Raw genomic sequence first — 20884 nt, forward strand, 5'->3', positions numbered from 1 at the left:
GAAGTTCCTCACACATTTGCATATGCATTTACAGAGATTATTCTTGCATTTTAAATAAACTTTGTAAATGTAGTAGGCCATAGTGAAAGCATATAGTATAGGTTGGAACCTGTTCATCTATTCTATGACTGAGCAGAAAACCTGCCACACCTACAACACTATATTGCATACTTGCCTACTTTTGAAAACTAGTTTTAGGGAGAATATAGTTGGTAGCAGAATTTTGCACAGTGCCCCATTGAGGGGGCATGTCATGCTCCATCCAAAGGGCGTGTCTAGCTCCATATATGGAGCTATTGTGAAAAAAGGCTGTGAACGTGGCACCAAGAAGCATGGGTGTGTACTGCTACATATGAGAGGAATCTTTTAACATGACATATCCAAATGTAGATGAGCCATAAAGCCCTTAGTAAGAGCTACTATACTTGCTAAAGTGCTGGGAAAATGTATCTATCTCTCATTTCTTTTTCCCCCCAAAATGTAACAGTGTAATGTGGGCTAGGTGAAATGAGGGAGATTTCTAGACTAATGAGGGAGCTAGGGAGATTGCTGTTATTTCAGGGAGTCTCTTGCAGAATGCAGGAGGGTAGGCAACTATGCTGTATTGATTAGTTCTGCCTGGCTAACTGGGACAGAGGTTGGCTGTGTCCTGACAGGTACAGACCATATAATAAATAACATCATCTGCACTACTGTATATTGCTAATGATCTGAGATAAGACAACGCCTCTACAATAGTTTCCAGCTGTCTCTGCCTGGGACACTTCCTGGTCTTTAAATATTTTTTTTTATACCTGAATATTGACTCAGGTGAAAAGTTTTTTTTTTATACAAAATCAGTATTTGTTACAACTTTGTAGTTGTGTTGTACCTGAGCTGTGCCAACAGTAGTCATGGTACAGCCCTGCCCAGAGTGTTCTTAGGGAGGTTGTACAGTGCGTAAGGTGCATGCCTGGGCATCCTTTAGCTCTGCAGCTGCACTACAAGCTGCTGTATACAGTTCGGACATTATTCCTTGTAGAGTTGAGAGTAGGCAGACACAATTTACTGCATTAGTGTAAACTTAAAGGTCTATTCACATCTAGGCCTTGTCCTGAGCTGGACATACTCCCAAAAGCTCCTATTTTCTTAACTTACAAAACATACGTTTGTACAGTGCAGATGTGATAAGAGATAATAATACATAGAAAGAATGTGAAATTTAATAGGGTGAGAGAATCAGAAGTGAGAGATTTGGTAAGAAATCTCCAGTTTTTTTAAGCAGCAATCATTTACACTGCAAAACCAGTTTGATTTTGCAGTGAAATGATTGCCGTTAAAAAAAATAATTAAAATTTCTTATCAAATCTCTCACTTTCTGATTCTCTCACCATATTGCATTTCTCCCAGAATATCACTTCTGTACACATACTTGGAAGCCATGTATAAAACTGGTACACAAGAAAAAGGTGCTGCAAAATATAGTAAAATTTAAAATTCTGTCATTTTTCCAGCAGAGTTTAGAAAATTAGTTACAGTACCTTTTAATGTGCACCAGTATTCACAAATCCCTCCATTAGAGTTATGACATTAGTGCCATTTATTGAAAAATTACTTTTCAAAGTTTTCTAGATCCAATGTTGCTCCCATAATTGACTCTTGTACAGTTTGATGGAGAATGTTCATACAGTCCTTCAGCCTGGGGTCAGAAGTAAGCAATCCATTTGCTCTCAGCGTCTGAAACATTAAGCCAGATATTTAGTTGAAAGATTAGCAAATTCAAGAAAACGGAAAATTCTTTCTGAGTTCCAGTTTTTTAAATAACTCTGTATAGATGTGAGCCACTAAGCTTTATTTACTGTCTCTGGTTCCTCTGAAGTTACAGAAGATCCAGTAATATGATTGATTTAATTGATCAGCATTTTCTCATAACAAGTACTATCGGTGACAACTAAAGCTGGGTACATGCCATGCCAAGACGGGTGATTCAGGTAAGCGTAATATGTACCGAACTGCCGCTCAATATGTTGGTCTTCACGCGACAGCTGAGTTAGCATTTGAATTTGCCCTTCCAGCTGTGTTGTTAGTCCCTACAGCAAGTGTATGAGTGGCCAGCAGACTGCCCATACACACAGTGTACACACCCGCAGATACACTCATAATATATCAACAGGGCCGTCTTAGCGTATGGGCTTGATGGGCAGTTGCCCAGGGGCCCCATAACCCTAGGGGCCCAATGCCCAGGGTCGGTGCTCTGTCTGGCGGACACTATAAATAAATAAATAAAAATGAAAGCTACCTGACTCCGATTTCTGGCTGGCTGCCAGTTTCGGAGAGCACAGTCTGCTCCTTGGATGCGGCTCCTCCCTCATGCATATTTAATGAGCGGCTGCCCGGACGTAAAGACGTCATGGTCACGCCACTCATTACATTTTGCAGTTGCACCGCATCAGCAAAGTGCGGAGGCAGGACGACGGACACCACCGCGGCCCGCTAACAACGTGCGGAGCTGGCTAGCATGCTGCGCAGAAGCAGATATCTTCTTTGGAGCAGGTGGGTGGCTGGAGTCACGGGCGGCTACCCCTGCCGCTGCCTGCTTGTAATGAGGTCGGGAGTGGGACTCAGAGAGTGGCGTAACTGCAGGGAGTGCAGCTGCTATGGGGCCCAAGCTGATCCGGGGGCCCGTTGCTCCCCCATCACTGTCACTGACCTAGTCACTACCCATCCTTCTGCTTTACCCCTGCCTGCCCTATATCATTCCCAGTGGCTGCGCCGCCGTCCCATGCCCTAGTTCAGCAGTGGTGGGAGAATAAGACACTGCTGCTTGCAACTCTGAAGCCAGAGACGCTGCGTGGGAGACCATGCAGCTCGAGCCTGGCACCAAAGTGCAGAGACTCTGCAAACTGCCTGGTGTCAATGGGCAGAAGACCCGGTGGCCGGCAGCGCTGTGCAGAAGAATACCAGTGGTGCTGTGCAGGTATCTCAGAGTGAGTGACCCCTGAGACCTGACCGTTAATAAATATAATGGACATCATGGGAGGAGGGCAGGTTATCAATTTGCAGCTTAATGATTTCTAAATGCGCTTGGTCATGTACATGACATATGGGGACACTGGAGATTATTTTATTTTATGCTTGCAGCTTTCTTTCCGTGCTTGGGCATGCACATGCCATGTGGGGACATCATCTTTGTTGAGGGGATGGGCATCATTTTCTCTCTGGAAAGAAAATGGTGTCCATCCTCTTAACAAACATGAAACATGTCCCCACATGGCATGTGCATGCCCAAGCACATAAAGAAAGCTGCAAGCATAAAATAAAATAATCTCCAGTCCTCCAATGTCCCCATATGTCATGTGCATGCCCAAGCACGGGTGAGTTGTCCACCACTTTGCCCCGACTGTTGCCGTTAATACCATGCATGGTGAAGAGAGGGAGCGAAGAGGCGGAGGTTTAATCCCCAGTGACAACGGGCATGTAAACCCTGGCAAAGAGCATGCAACACCTGGCATTGAGCACAAAACCCTTTTGTTTGCATCAAGCTAGAAACCCTTGGCATCAAGCAAGAGACCCCTGGTATCTAGCAAGAAACCTATAGCAACAAGCATGTAAGCACCACTTATGTGGCATAATACGTAATAGACATTACAGCATATGTTATTATATGTAATGGGCATTACAGTGTGTGGCATGTGTAATGGCCATTCCGGTGTTTGGCATAACACATAATGGGCATTACCGCGTGTGGTATACTATGTAATAGTTATTACAGTGTGACGCATAACGTGTAATGGCCTTATGGCATATGGTATAATATGTAACAGGTGTGTGACATGTTATAGGCATTAGGGTGTAATTTTTTCAGCGCACTGTTTTTTGTTTGTCTGGCTCCTATACTTAAAAAAAATTATGTCAAGCACCTGGCCTGTACAGAGATTATAATTTTTTTTTCTAAGACCTGTTTTATGCTATTTTTATGTGCTCTAGCAGATTGCCATGTGGGGACATGTTGTTTAAGTGGGTGCAATTTTGCTTCTAGAGATATAAATATATATTTATCTCTATATATCTATTACAGGTTTTTGTCTTTCTTTTTGTTATACACCTGGTTAGTTTGTGCAGCAGACATGGAAGAACAGGAGGTTGTTTATGTGCATGGACAGAGTGCATTGTGGGGTCTGGGCGGGTACAAGTTTGTTGAGTGGGTGCCATTTTCTCTCAGTCTCTCTCTCTCCCTCCTATTATATATATATTTTTTGAATGTACATATTTGATTGGGGCCCCGCTGCACTGTTTTGCCCGGGGGCCCATAATGCTCTTAAGATGGCCCTGTATATCAACCGTTCAAGCGAATAGCCAATATATCACTTACAGTGTACCAAGCTTAAGGATCGATTTTGACAATGGTGGACAAGAGGTTAGCTTCTTGGTACATATACATTCAGATCTAAATTAACCAGTTGCTCAGTTCTAGCAGTTAATGGCTGAACACAATGCTTATTGGGATTAGCTCTGTCTAGATTAGCTCTGTCTTTGAGGTTTATATACTGAATGATGCTCAAATGTGAGATCATGGATATCTATGGAGAAATGTTAGAACAGTGCAGCCATCTTTGAAAAGCAAATATTGGAACAGGAACAGATAGGATGTTGCAATTTCCCCATCATGTCCCATCATCCACTTCGGTACTTGTTTCCTAGGAGGGCCACAATCGCATCCATTGTGTACCTTAAAGTTAAGGCACACGATGGACGCGATGGACCCGATTTCCTTTGAAATCAGGTCCATTTTGCCGGCAAAGGCAAAATCGGGGGCATCGCGTCGGTCGCGTGCATTAACATGGCCCCCGACGCGACCGACGCGATGGACGCGATTTTGCCTTAGGCTTCAATGTTAAAATCTTTTTAACATTGAAATCGGGAGCATCACGTCGGTCTTGTGCCATTATAATGGCACAAGATGAGATGGACTTGATTAAGTCCATTTTACACAGGAAACAATGTGAAATGGGCCAATATGACCCATTTCACATTGTATATGGCCCCGTCATGGTGTAAAAGTTAGGCAACCCCATTGTGAGCGTCACCCCATAATTGACGCCAACCCGAAGCGTGGCGAGTGCAGCGAGCCCGCGTCCTCCGACCTTTTCATACCCCTACTATCCACATCCGCGTGGAGTTGAGAATATAAAGTGTGGCAAGCGCAGCGAGCCACCGAGCCCGAAGCGTGGCGAGGGGACGCGTATACCTGTGAAGTTATACGCGTCCCCTCGCGGGACTCGCTGCGCTCGCCACGCTTCGGGCTCGTTGGCTCGTTGCACTCGCCACACTTTATATTCTCAACTGCACGCCGACGTGGATAGTAGGGGTATGAAAAGGTCGGAGGACGCGCACCGCCGCCCCTCGCGGGCTCGCTGCGCTCGCCAAGCTTTGGGTTGGCGTCAATCGTGGGGTGACGTTGAGGGGGTAAAATTGGGGGTCTGGGGAATACTGTACATTGAATCCAATGTAAAATAGGGTCCCAGGGGCCCTATTCACATTTGATTCAATGTAAAAATCGGGTCGATCGCATCGCATGCGATGCGACCGATGCGATTTTTCCGACACAATCACCCCAATACAAATCGGTGTGGCCGTGCAAGGAAACAAGTACCTCCACTTCTGATGCACTGCACCAGCATCTCTGCATGATCCCTATATGAACTTTTGTCTCAACCCCATCACCTGAAGAAATCAACAGAGGAGAAATGGAAATTATTAACTTTCTATTGCACAATTCTATAGACATTCAAAACAAATGTTTTATAGCTGTTAAAAATGTTAGTAAACCCTCAGTAAATGTTTAGTACATCTCTAATGTAAAAAATATATGGCTTAACAACTACCAATAAACATATGTAAATAATTAATGACTGAGAATACTTCTAAAGCAAATACCATGGTATGGATATCCACCAGTGAATGTAGGGTCTTATTCAGGGTAGCCCTATGTTGCGACAGCGGGTGGTCTGTGAATATGCAGAATAGGGGGTGAATTTATGACGCTTGGAGAAGTGTTATCTATCCCCATAAAGAACGTTATGAGCAAGGTGATAATGGTTAATCCAATCAGCTCTTACCTGTCAATTTACATATTGTAGCTGATTGGCTGAACCATTATCACCTTGCTCATAACGTTCTTTATGGGGATAGATAACACTTCTCCAAGCTTCATAAATTCACCCCTAGGTCCTTTGTTTTGTTTGCAGTGTCCCCAAGCCGTAGTGTGATTGGAATATTGTGCCCATTTGGAGAGTGGCAGGGACTGTTCTACAAAACATCCCTGTAGCCTCATTTTTTAGGTGTGCCTTGGCCAGGGTCTATATCTTCTGGCACCGGCAGAGAAAACTCCAACCATGCTGATTAACCGGAGGGTTAATTAAATAGTCAATGTTTTCGCAAAGTGATCTGATGCTGCATTCTTGAATACAGCAGCGGATCAAAGAAGTTGCCAGGAGATATGATGCTCATTTTATAAACTTTATGTCATGTTTACTGTACATGCTCTTCATGGTCAGTAGCTGAGTACCAGACAGTGACCATTTGTAATGGGCAGATGGCATGTGAAACGCAGGCTTATTGTGACTGTTTCATGGGCATGTCTTAGCCTGTACGTGTGATGGACATTCTGAGCATCCATAGGTTTGCTCAGATGTCCGATGGTGTGAATGACGTTGTGTGTGATAGTGTGAATCACCGATGTGTAAATGACGTTGGGTCTTTGTATGCAAGTGGCAGGTCAGAGATGCCATCAGTAGGTGTCTCTGTACAAATCCTCATGGTTGCGGTATTAGCATATTTCCATAGATCTGCTACTTATGGTAATGCAGTTGCGATGGGATTTGCTCCCACCTCTGAATTATATCCCCAATCCTCCTGCCACTCCATCAGCAGCTACTCTGAGAATTGTGCTCTCATCCATTCATGCTAAATATCTGTGACTTACATTAATAAACTTATTGACTGGCAGATGTTCCTTTCCTTCAGAAATAGTGTAGAAGAGAAGCTTAATGAGGCGCTTGCTGCTGGCAATCCTGAAATGAAAATCAGACAGAAGAAATGAAAAGTTCTACAGGATTCATGGTAACGCATTGTTTGTTCTCACCACCAGCCAAGTTCCATCCGAGCTCACTAATGCAAACGCACTTCAAAGAAGTCTGAGTTTTCCATCTTTCTCTGGCCAAGATTTGTCAGGTGTGATTAGAGGGTGATGTCCATATTAAACAAATAATTCTATTTCACACGGCATTTGGCAGTATAGTACTTTAAAGTAATTGAATTGACTGCCATAAACTGCGTTATAAATATTACACTAAATAATGGCACAAATTAGACAATTAAAGATGTTGTTAAAAGCGTATAAAACACACACAAAAAAATACACACAGACCCCAAATCTCTCAAAATAGGTCATGTACTGTAAATCTCATGGACCCCAGAGTGATGAAAGGAGGTCCGGCCACGAGGACATACCCAGGGCCAGATTTTCCACTAGGCAACCTAGGCACTCGCATAGGGCCCATCGGGCACCATGGGGCCTGTGGGTGGACCCCAGAAAATCTGGCCCTGGCCCCCAAAGAGGCCTTTCCAGAAGTGCAATGCAGGCCAGGGGCGCGTTGCATCATGACGTCTCCACACCAAGAGACAGAGGGACTGCCGGGCTGGAGCTGCGAAAGCCAGCCTTATCAGCCCCCTGCTCTATCCATCACACAATAAAAAATATATATTCACATGACCGGCACTCCATATAGTTTAAATGTGTCTAAATGCAGTCATTTCAAAATACAATTTTCTTCAATTACAAAAAATAAATAAAAAAAATGGTTGCATTAGTATTCAATGTATTTACTAGGATACACTCAAATAAATCCGGATGCAATCAATTGTCCTTAGAGATCACAAACTAATTTCACTGGAGTCTAATAAATTCAGTAAACCTCTTTGCAGGACGTATCCAATTAGATACCATCATTGACCACAGTGGTTTTTCATACGTTACTATTCGAGTGGGCATAGATTGATGTAATAGCATGCTGACCGTAGCAAAGCACCGTGCCCGAATCATGGCGAGCAAACGCGGTACACTTATACGGTGACCATGTTGACATAAAAACAACAACAACAACAAAAACTCATGTCAACCTTTTTAATATCAACATATTGCTTGTGTCGACCCTTTGACCATTTTGTCCTAATGCATGTCGACCTTTTTCATGTGTCAACCCTATGACCCATATCTGTTATTTCTCGATGATGCTTTTAAATCCCTTGAGCGTTTTATTCAGGTTACAGAGGGTTTTAATTCTTTTCCTTAGGATTAATTATTAATTGGTCAAAACCGAATATCTCCCTCTTAGTGATTCTCTACCTCCCTCCCTGTCTTTCCCTGTTCTTTACAATGAATAAAAGGCATCAGATGGCACTTTATATTCTCTGTAGGACTAAATGTTCAGGTGGCCTTTCTGTACCCGAGTTCTGATACTACCTACAGTGAGCAAACCAGGGGGGAAATGTAATAGGATGAGAGATTCAGAAAGTGAGAGATTTGGTAAGAAATCTCCAGGTTTTTTTTAAAGCGGCAATCATTTACACTGCAAAACCAGTTTGATTTTGCAGTGTAAATGATTGCAGCTTTAAAAAAGCTGGAGATTTCTTACCGACAGAGCTACAACATTGTCCCTAACCTCACCAACCTCCTCCTCACCTGTCTCTCTGTGCCCCAATCTCACCTACATCCTCCTGACCTCTCTCTGCACCCAAACCTCACCATGTCCTTCTCCTGCCTGACCTGCCTGAGCCATAAGCTTGCCCACCTCCTGCTCTCTGCGCCCCAACTTCACCCACATCCCTTTCTCTTGCCCTAACCTCACCCACCTCCTCTTGAACTGTATTTCTCTATGCTCTAACCTCACCTATCTCCAGTGTACCTCCAAACTGTGTGCTGGGGACATGCAGGGGTGCCCTGGATTTGTTGTCAATGTCCGATTACATTTTATATGGCAATGAAAAATTTATGATAACGTTAATAGTCAAATTGTGGACAAACGGAAGTGAATCCTGTCCATTGCTACATAACTGACTCTAATGGTGAGATATAAATATGATTTTCTTAATTTAACATATTTTTCTGACTTTTTCTATGAGAAACCTTTGGCCTAGGGGTGCCGTGATAAATATTCTGATACTCCGGGGTGACATGATGCAAAGAAGTTTGGGAACCACTGCTCTAACCTCACCCACCACCTCCTGACTTCTATCTCTATGCCCCGCCCTCACCCATCACCTCCTGACTTCTATCTCTATGCCCTGCCCTCACCCACCACCTCCTGACTTCTATCCCTATACCCTCCCCTCACCCACCTCCTCCTGACTTCTAGTTCTAGTTCTATGACGTGTTTATTTAGAGGTGTACACTGCAGCATTGTAGTATCGCTATTTTGGAAATACATTATAGTAAACATTAATGTATATAAATGTATACGATATGGTTTACACTTACATGGCTGTCTGTATTTGGTGCTATGCAAGTATAGTGCTGTAGATGTTAGTCCTATCATTTGGTATCACAATGCAAACACAATAATTGCTAAATGGGCCCCATAATGATATTAGTAATGAAGAACAGTCTTTAGGGCGCATTTATCAATATACTGTGATGCCGGCGTGATGACCTCGCCGGACATCGCATTGCGGTGTTGAGTTCTACCGCCTGGATGTATTATTATCAGGGCGCAGGGACAGGGCTCCGAAAGGAGCCTGTCCCTGCGAAGCCCTGACCCGGAAGTCGGGGGTCTGCGCATGCGTGGTAATGCGCTGACCTCCGCCGACCCCTCTGACCGCACTGCCCCGCTCGGCAGTGCGATCCCGCAGCCATAGGCTACAATGGGCTATCGCCATCCCAGAATGGCGATAGCCCAGGGATGCGAAGACGGGCTGCCCGATGTTGATACATCGGGCAGCTTCGCATCCCCCATAGAAACCTATGGGGGATGCGGCCGGCGGCGGTGCAGGGGGATCGCAGCAGGGATCGGAGATTCCTGCTGCGGTCCTCCTTTAATACATTTAGGTGATACTTAATATTTGCGGCTAAACCCCAAAAACTGGTGTTTTCGGGGATTTAGCCGCAAATATGGTTTGATAAATGGACCCCTTAGTCTCTGGGGCCAGAGCTTATATGAATAACATGAATACACAGTATTGCAAATGTTCTTATTAACCTGTGAATCAGCTGAGACCATAGATCTTTATTGCTGCGAATTAAAGACTCTGGAGCCCATTTACTATAAAATATTTGTGGTTAACTCCCCAAAAACACCAGTTTTCGTGTATTAGCCAGGCTTGCCTACCTTCCCGGAATGGCCGGGAGCCTTCCGGAAATCGGGTCCGCCTCCCGCCCCCCCGGGAAGGTAGGCAAGTCTCCCGCTTTGTGGAAATAGCCCCCGCTCCCCCCATGCCCGCTGGTTTAATTACCGGAAATCGCGGGTCCGCAGAGAGGGGGCGGGGCTACAATTATGCTATTGCAGCATTTTGCATCATTTAAACCCCGCCCCCTCTCCACGGGCCGCTAATCACAGAGTTTTCAAGCATGTCGGGCGGGGCCAAGTAATTTCAGCCTTGCTCCTGCCCTCCTTCTCCCGGAGAGGTGAATTTGAAAGTAGGCAAGTATGTTATTAGGTGCAAATATTAAGTGTCCCTACATGTATCACGGAAGGACCGCAGCAGGAATCTCTGATCCCTGCTGCGATCCCTCCTGTCCCACCCCCAGCCACATCCCCCATAGGTTTCTATAAGGAATGCAATGCTGCCCAGTGTATCACCTTCTATTGCCACGCAGGGCATTATTTGTGTAGATGGCTCTCCACAATCTATATAAATATGTGCCTATGAATTGTTCTTTTTTATTTTAGTATATATATTGTATTAGCCGGGTGACCAATCAGCATACGTAAGCAGGCTACGCTGTCTGCGTAGTCCAACTGCTGCCTAGTGTAGTTAGCATAGTGACTCTGCGGCAGCCCATCGGCTGCCTAGCGTAGTTAGCGTAGTGACTTCGGTAACCACCAGATCCCCTGTGCTGGCGGACTTTGATTTTAGAGAGAGAGGTTGGGAGACCCGCACCATAAACCAAATAAGGATAGTTTTTTCGTTTGTGGATGGATAAAATTCTACCAGACAGGAATCTTATACAAATATCTTTCCTTGCTGGCTAGGGTGCTGTCCCCTGATTTAAGTAAATACAATGTGGGTAAAGGAGAAGAAAGAAATCAGTTTATTTGGAACGCACTCCTCATCCACATGGTCTCCTAGAGACTATTCATAAAAACATACCTATAAATAGGTGTATACTTTAATAAATTGTTTAGATTTTTATTTTTACAGTTTTTAACTAGCAGGTCATCATTATATATCAATAATGTATAATTGTATTAATTGTGTATGACCTTATTGATTTTTTTCCCTGTGCCAGGTTATCAAGTAGCGAAAATATTAAAACAAGATATAGATGTAGAAAGAATAAGGAAATATTAAAGATTAAAATACCACTCTGTGGTCTTGTAGCTTGGTGTTTCTCGTTTTCAGCACAATACTGATCTAATGCTGTGGAATATACAGTGTGAAACACAAACAAACATAAAAGTCTGTGGGTTAAATACCATATATACCGCAGAAATATACAGAAATATACGGAGTATCGATTAAAAAGATCCAATTTGTGGATTGCATAGTGTGTACACGATTGAATTAATACAATCGTTTGGCACAATATTCAGTAAATGCCATGGAGGTAGAAGTGAGATATAAACAACAGAAAAGTGAGCATCCCAGATCCCACATACCAGCATTAAAGGAGACCCCAAATAAGAATAGCGCAAGTAACACACACCAGCCAATGAGAATAAATTTCGGACATTAGGAGTGAAGTGTAAGGAGTACGCGGGCAGTCACCGGCACATGTAATGCCGCATCATCATGAGATACAGGGGGACATTTACCAAAATGGATTCGTAGAAAAAAGGTGTATTCGTAGGGAGAAATACACCTTTTTTTTACGAATTTGTATTTTCGGGATTTACAATCCCAAAAATACAAAAATTCGTAGTCCTAAAGATGGAACATTCGTATTTGTATTTACAAATACGAATGTCTACACCATCGATAGAATACGACAGAAATCACCATTCAAAAGAATGGTGGTTTCTGATTTACTAAGCAGCCGTACTGATAATACGGCTGCTTAGTGGTGTAAAACACCCACGCAAATACGACAGGAAAATAGAACACCATTTTCATGTCGTATTTGCGTTTTAGCCTGCACGGATCAGTCAGATCCGTGCAGGCTTCAGTGTAAAAAAATAGAAAAAATAAATAAATAAAAAAAAAACCGGCGTGGGGTCCCCCCCACAGCCGAAACCAGCACCAGGCTGACAGAGCCTGGAGCCGGTAATTAAAAATCAGGGAACCCGACAAATAGGGGTTCCCCGATTTTTAACAACCAGCCCCAGGCTCCTGCTCTGGGGCTGGTTCCCAAAATACGGGGGACAAAATGACTAGGGGTCCCCCGTATTTTAAGAACCAGCCCCAGGCAAAACCAGCCAGCAGGCTAATGCCACAGCCGGGGGGAGACTTTTTATGCAAGTCCCCCCGGCCAAAGCATTAACACTACCGACCAGTCAGCCTGGCCAGGGGCCCTGGGGGAGTGGGGACCCCCCCAATAAAGGGGTCCCCCCCCTCCAGGACTTACCTGACCAGGCTGAAGCCTGGTGCTGTCCTCGATGCCCCTGGGCGGTGGGCATCGAGCTGATAGTTGTGTAAAAAATAGAAGAAACCATTGTTTTTTACTGTGGCACTACAAGTGCCAGCAAGCCTCCCCAGCAAGCTGGGACTTGGAGAACCACAAGTCCCAGCCTGCTGGGCATTAAAGGGCCCGCTGGGTCTTGTAGTGCCACAGTAAAAAAAATAGTTAAATAAAACACACTGACACACATTTTAAATAAAAGTTTAATACATACAAAACACACATACTGATACTAACCTAGCTTGATCCCGTTGGTAGGTCGCTGGCTCCGGTGTCGGCGGCTCCGTGTCGGCGGCTCCGTTGTCGGCGGCTCCGTGTCGGCGGCTCCGGGGTCGTCGGCGTCCTGTCCGAAGATAATCCATGTTGGACCTGTGGAAGGAAATCCTACTCACCCAGGTCCTGCATGGATGGTCTTCGTTCTTCATCCGTCGACATCCCGGTCTTCTGACAGCTGCTGGCGACTTCCAGCAGCTGTCGGCATCTTCCGCGACGCTCCCCGGCTTTCAGAGCCGGAGAGAGAACCTTCCTGGTCGGCGTCTGGGCTCAGAATGAATTCTGGCCAATCAGGAGCCGCCTAGCCGCCTAGCGGCCAATCAGGAAAGACCTTTCCTGATTGGCCGCTAGGCGGCTAGGCGGCTCCTGATTGGCCAGAATTCATTCTGAGCCCAGACGCCGACCAGGAAGGTTCTCTCTCCGGCTCTGAAAGCCGGGGAGCGTCGCCAGCAGCTGTCAGAAGACCGGGATGTCGACGGATGAAGAACGAAGACCATCCATGCAGGACCTGGGTGAGTAGGATTTCCTTCCACAGGTCCAACATGGATTATCTTCGGACAGGACGCCGACGACCCCGGAGCCGCCGACACGGAGCCGCCGACAACGGAGCCGCCGACACGGAGCCGCCGACACCGGAGCCAGCGACCTACCAACGGGATCAAGCTAGGTAAGTATCAGTATGTGTGTTTTGTATGTATTAAACTTTTATTTAAAATGTGTGTCAGTGTGTTTTATTTAACTATTTTTTTTACTGTGGCACTACAAGACCCAGCGGGCCCTTTAATGCCCAGCAGGCTGGGACTTGTGGTTCTCCAAGTCCCAGCTTGCTGGGGAGGCTTGCTGGCACTTGTAGTGCCACAGTAAAAAACAATGGTTTCTTCTATTTTTTACACAACTATCAGCTCGATGCCCACCGCCCAGGGGCATCGAGGACAGCACCAGGCTTCAGCCTGGTCAGGTAAGTCCTGGAGGGGGGGGACCCCTTTATTGGGGGGGTCCCCACTCCCCCAGGGCCCCTGGCCATGCTGACTGGTCGGTAGTGTTAATGCTTTGGCCGGGGGGACTTGCATAAAAAGTCTCCCCCCGGCTGTGGCATTAGCCTGCTGGCTGGTTTTGCCTGGGGCTGGTTCTTAAAATACGGGGGACCCCTAGTCATTTTGTCCCCCGTATTTTGGGAACCAGCCCCAGAGCAGGAGCCTGGGGCTGGTTGTTAAAAATCGGGGAACCCCTATTTGTCGGGTTCCCTGATTTTTAATTACCGGCTCCAGGCTCTGTCAGCCTGGTGCTGGTTTCGGCTGTGGGGGGGACCCCACGCCGGTTTTTTTTTTATTTATTTATTTTTCTATTTTTTTTTACACATTGCAGCCTGCACGGATCTGACTGATCCGTGCAGACTGCTAGAAATAATTCGTATTAGCGGCCGTATATACGGCCGCTAATACGAATTCCTACGACATCGGTGGGTTACAAAGCAGTCGTATATGACTGCTTTGTAAATCCCCCTCCGGAACACGACTTTGCATACGACTTAAACAGTCGTATGCAGTCGTAGGGAAAATACCAATACGAAAAACTAGGTTTTTCATATTGGTAAATTTCCCCCTGTGGACAGTGTCTACAAGCAGAATATGCATCAGTACTCCCTAGAGGCACGCATTAAAGTGCTAAATATAGCAATTCAATAAACACTCACCCTATAAGGCTGTGCACAGCAGAATCGGTGCACAACGTGCACACAACCCAAGGGGAAATTGTACAGTCTCCAGTATACTGGTATTAAGTGTGGAACTTGCACGCATATAACGATCACAATCTGCACATTCTGCCCGATCATCGGGAACGTGCAGGGAATGTGACCTATTACATGTGTAAAAGTAACACTTAAATCACATATAGTGCATCCTTGGGAGGATCCAATTATCGGATTGCCCTGTGTGTATGCCACCAAAGAAAGACCACTAAATAACTCTCCACGTTAGCACATACCATGTATCTATCACATTAAAGATACAAGTTTTTAGGTAATAACTAGCGATACCAATAAGACAAATCACGACAGACAGTAACACAAACCAACAACTTATACAGCAGACTTTGATAATATCACCAGTTATCACTATAACAATCACACAGGCGCTGAATCTAACAAATAAAGTGTCTCTGCATCATTAAAGCAGTGATAAAACGAGAAACACCAAGCTACAAGACCACAGAGTGGTATTTTAATCTCTAATATTTCCTTTTTCTTTCTACATCTATATCTTGTTTTAATAAGACCAAACGCGCTGCCTCTGTGTCATCATTGACTCCTCCCTCTCTTTCACCCCCCACATTCGTGCTCAGTCACAGTCTTGCCGCTTTCACCTACGCAACATCTCACGCATCAGACCATTCGTCTCCACTGACGCGACCAAAATTCTCATTCACTCTCTTGTCATCTCCCGCCTTGACTACTGCAACATCCTTCTCTCTGGGCTACCTCTCACCCGCCTCGCACCTCTCCAATCCATTCTTAACGCTGCTGCTAGGCTCATCTTCCTCTCCCGCCGCTCTACCTCCGCCTCCCCCCTCTGTTTATCTCTTCACTGGCTCCCCATTCCTTTCCGAGTTCTCTTTAAACTCCTCACCACCACCTACAAGGCTCTCTCCTCCTCCACAGCTCCCTACCTCTCTTCACTGATCTCTATCCACACTCCCTCCCGTCCTCTTCGCTCCATCGCTGACCGCCGACTGACCTCTCACCTAATCACCTCCTCCCACTCCCGTGTCCAAGATTTCTCTCGCGCTGCCCCCCTGCACTGGAACAACCTCCCGCCACCCATCAGGCTATCTGATTCCCTTACCTCCTTCAAGCGCTCCCTCAAAACCCACTTTTTTCGACTAGCCTATCCCTCCTCCTAACCTCTTTTGATCCTCCTATCCTGCCTCCGTTCCTACTTATCCTATTGTATTTCGTTCGTCCACCCACCTATTTTTAGTATGTTAACTCTTATGAGCAGGGCCCTCCTTCCTCACGTACTCACCCTACCTCATTACCTCACCTGTGCTCCTGTCCTGTTCTTCCCTTCCTCTACTTCATCTTCAGTCTCCTTGACAATTTTGACACCTACTTCTGAACTGATGCTGATTTTAGTTCGACCAGCTATACCCCTATTTATACTGTATCTTTCAACACACCCTGTACGTTACCTTGTAATTTGTTTTTTTTGTTTGCTATGTACGGCGCTGCGGACACTTTGCGGCGCCTTATAAATAAACGTACTACTACTACTACTACTTAATATTTTCGCTACTTGATAACCCTGGCACAGGGACATAATCAATAAGGGGATCCGATACGTAATCCCGGCGGTCGGGATCCCGGCGGTCGGAATCCCGACACTGGAATCCCGACCGCCGAAATCCCACATGGGGGGGACCTGGATCGCCCCCCCTTGCGAGCTCGCTGCGCTCGCCACGCAGCGGGCCCGGTGCCTCGCTACGCTCGGCACGCTATTTTATTCTCCCTCTATGGGTGTCGTGGACACCCACGGAGGGAGAAAGTTTCGGGATTTCGGCGGTCGGGATTCCAGTGTCGGGATTCTGAACGCCGGGATCCCGACCACCGGCAAATTGACCGCATCCCCAATAAGGTCATACACAATTAATACAATTATACATTATTGATATATAATGATGACCTGCTAGTTAAAAACTGTAAAAATAAAAATCTAAACAATTTATTAAAGTATACACCTATTTATAGGTATGTTTTTATGAAAAGTCTCTAGGAGACCATGTGGATGAGGAGTGCGTTCCAAATAAACTGATTTCTTTCTTCTCCTTTACCCACATTGGACTTTGATTTTACAAAGTGAGCCCGTAGCGTGGCGAGCGCAGCGAGCCCCGCTAGGGGATGCAGAGCACATGTGAAGTAATCCGCGTCCCCTCGCTTCGGGCTCGGTGGCTCGCTGCGCTCACCACACTATATAAAGTCAACTACACACCGACGTGGATATTGGGGGTATAAACAGGTCAGGAGGAGGCATAACGCATCCGCTCGCCACGATTCGGGCTGGCGTGGATAGTGGGGGTGTTTTAGGAACACATTCACACCTGCCTCCTCCTCTGTCTTTGGCAAGCTGAACATTGTCACAGGTTCTGCAGCCATTACACTGTCACTTCACCTTCAGCTATGACAGGGACACTGACTGTCTGACTACGCTGAGTCTGACAGGGACGCTCGCGGGAACACTACGCTACTTCTGACTGACTACACTAACTACGCTGGCTCTGACTGACTACACTAACTACGCTGGCCGCGGGAACACTATGCTGATTCTGACAGCTACGCTCTCTACGTACCGGGCGCCCGGCTAATACACAAGTACCGTATTTATTGTTTTAATGTGTCATATATGTTTTTTTAGTTGTCTGATAAAGAATTATATATATTACACCAATTGCACTTATCCCACTTATCCCCTTTATCCTGGTTAATGCAGTTAATACGATCCGGCTTTATACCGCGTTTTTTTAAACGAATGCAAGGTCTTGTTACCCTTGATATGCTTAGGTACACTATACACAACAGAGGTAACTCCTTGGCACCATCAACTACCGTGCTTTAAACCTTAATTAACCCTTAATTACGCACAGCTCCGGCTAAACCCGGAAACTGTGCGTTCCAGCGGCCGCTTCCGGCCGCCGCACTTCCGGTTTTACCGGAAGTACCATAGCGCTACACAGACTCGTGTCTGTGGCACTCCCCAGCTCACAGCCCCTATCAGATGGTATAAATAGCCGGACCGGAGGGCAGTCAGATCAGCTGGCTGACTCTGTCCGTACCCAGGCTGTTCCTGCGCCGCTGACTATGTGATGCTTATTTTAAAAATGTAACTATACTTTGTTTCATGTACTACTGCATGTCCTTTAACTCAGCATGACATGCACTCAATGTATGTATATTATGTATCTTTTGTATATTGTAGGCTCCTTGATAAAGGTCCATGTTGGGACCGAAACATTGGGGCTTATATACTTCAGATTTTCTTAAACTGTGTTGACCCAGTTGGAATAAAAATCTTACTTTCTTTTTATCACAAGGCTGATTTGTGATTACGGAGAGTGCTCCGCATCCACACCGCTGTGTGTGAATTTTCTGGCATATATATATATATATATATATATATATATATATATATATATATATATATATATATATATATATATATATATCTCCACTATTTATTTTCAGTTAATTTAGTGTGTGCAGAGCCCCTACAATGTCTATATATATATATATATATATATATATATATATATATATATACACATATATATTTTAACCAATGTGTCTTGTGTTTTCATGAGAGGCTTGTAAGGTACAAATTGAATATATTAACAAACTCATCAGCGCAGTGTATTCCTATGTTCCCCTTTTATCACTATCGGGCAGCATTGCATCAGGACCCGGGTTAATCGCCATTCTGCGGAGGCGGCCGCCTAGTCAATCCGGATGGGGGTGGAGTTGCGCCCGCCACCGGTGCCACTCCCCTTCATGTGGGGGGGGGGGGGGAACCTGCTGCAAACTGGTGTCCTCCAGTTGCAAATGCCTAGAGCTGCCTAATGGTGGCGCCGGCCCTGTTTATCCCCCATGCTTGATCTTAATCGTTGCAACATGCAGAGGGGCATTATTGAATCGTTCTAGTCAAAACTTAGAAAATGCCCTGAAATTGTGCCGTGTATATGCCCTATAACTGTACTATCTGTGTATGGATTATGTATTCACCTATTCATAAACTGTTTTCAGTAGTCCCGGATTGTCGTCCCTTTTGATTCTAGGAAGATTTACAAAATTATTCATTCATCAACCCATATGGTCCTACATGTAATAATTAAACAGAAATTGTTCATGTCGCCAAAGATCTATTTACAACAAAGTGTTACTCAATTATTGTGTTAGCAGCCAAAAGGACAGATTGTAGCAATACTGATGCAAAGCTAAAGTACACTTTAGTACATTCAATACTGCTGCGAAAGTTTACATAATTATTATTTAGAAAAGGAATCAGTACATGTATCAGTCAGCAATAATTTGAATTGTATAAGATGTAAAACTATATGGGGGAATTTACTAAGATCGAATGGGTATGAATAAACATATTTATACCCATTCAAAGTCAACCACAGACGGTCAATTAGATTTTGCTAATTGACTATCATCCAAATTCGGCTAATTTGCCGTACTTATTTACGGCAAGGTCAGCCAAATTCGGGTTTAGGAATGAATACACCATCGATAGAATATGGCCGTATATGGCCATGATTTCTATGGACATGATCACACTGGCCAGTCAGTCTGGGCCTCGTCCCTGGGGGAATGGGCATCCCTCCCAATAAATGGTGCCCCCTCCAGAGAAACCCTGGTCCAGACTGAAGCCTGGGGCTGTACCCACCACCCCTGGGCTGTGGGTGGCAGGTGGATGGAAGTTAACAGTGTAAACATAATAGAAGTATTGTACTTGGTTGTGTTGTGGAATTACAAGAACCAGCAAGCCTACTCCGCATGTAGGGATGTGGAGAACCACAAGTCCCAGCATGCGGGGCATTAATGGGTCCACTGGTTCTTGTAATTCCACAACACAACCAATACTAAATAAAAAACGCACACTGAATAAATTAAAACTTTAATACATACTACATACACACATACAGTACATACTCTTTTATAGGCTTCTCCGTAGACCTAGCCTCTTCTCCAGTAGAAATACACAATGGATACCTGTGGGAAAAAAATTACACTCACCACCCATCTGGGGGGTTATTCTGGCTGATTCGCTCCGGTGCACATTTGCATTCTTGCGAGTCAACCAGATCCACATTCACAGCGTGTACGTTTGCACACAATGCAAATGCTCAGTCTGCGGGGGAACACCTAATGAGGGAGAGAGGGAGATTGCTGCTATCTCAGGGAGTCTCCTGCAGAATGCAGGAGGGTAGGCAACTATGGTGCAGCCACACCCTTTTAGACAACACTTTTTGGGTTCAGGTGTGGCTTTGCCACAGAGGTGTCCATACTGACCTGGCCACGATGTTGGGAGGTATGCAAATAGTAGGCAAGTATTGCTAATCACCCAAATCCCAAATGTGTGCTGTGCTCCAGTATTCTAATAGCACCATCGTGTAATGGGCCTGATTCAGACCTGGTGGCTGCTGTATGAATATGCATCAGATAGTCGCCACCCAGGCAGAGTGAAAACCATGTGCACTGCAGGTGGGGCAGATGTAACATGTGCAGAGAGAGTTAGATTTGGGGTGTGTTCAAACTGAAATCTAAATTGCAGTGTAAAAAGAAAGCAGCCAATATTTACCCGGCACAAAAACAAACTAACTCACCCAAATCTAACTCTCTCTGCGCATGTTACATCTGCCCCACCTGCAGTGCACATGGTTTCGTCCAAGGAGATTGCTTTTGCAAACCAACCTGAATCACCCCCTGTGAGATATCTTGGTGTATGCCTGTGCTATCTGCATGGAAAGATCATGCCTGTCAGCCTGATCTCTCTATGTATGTCTAGCATTAGCTATGCACCTTCCCTACAAATGAGTGCAATAGCTTAGACTCATGATTTCATAGAATTTGTATTACTGCATTTTTTGACACTTCATAAATTTATTTTACAGTCAAGATAGCAATGAGGACATTTTTTACTGGTGTATTTACCTTGACTTCCACTTAGTAAATTGTATGTATACTATAAAGGACACTTTTCTAGTTACTGGTTTTTATACTATATTAAACATAAAATATTCCTC

At 45.1% G+C, this 20884-nt stretch overlaps 1 protein-coding gene across 1 annotated transcript in view; it reads right to left on the reverse strand.

Annotated features, from left to right (window-relative positions):
• The window catches only part of GLS2 (glutaminase 2), a 90190-nt gene that overhangs the window by 56652 nt on the left and 12654 nt on the right, over positions 1 to 20884 (reverse strand). Inside the window, exons 2-3 of the mRNA XM_083169227.1 lie at positions 6965 to 7052; positions 1595 to 1716 (exon numbers count right to left, since the gene is read on the reverse strand). Of these exons, the coding sequence (XP_083025353.1) occupies positions 1595 to 1716; positions 6965 to 7052 (210 nt within the window). The remainder of the gene's footprint in view (positions 1 to 1594; positions 1717 to 6964; positions 7053 to 20884) is intronic.

This window comes from Crinia signifera, chromosome 2, assembly GCF_055691185.1.
Source record: "Crinia signifera chromosome 2, ASM5569118v1, whole genome shotgun sequence".
Lineage (NCBI taxonomy): Eukaryota > Metazoa > Chordata > Amphibia > Anura > Myobatrachidae > Crinia > Crinia signifera.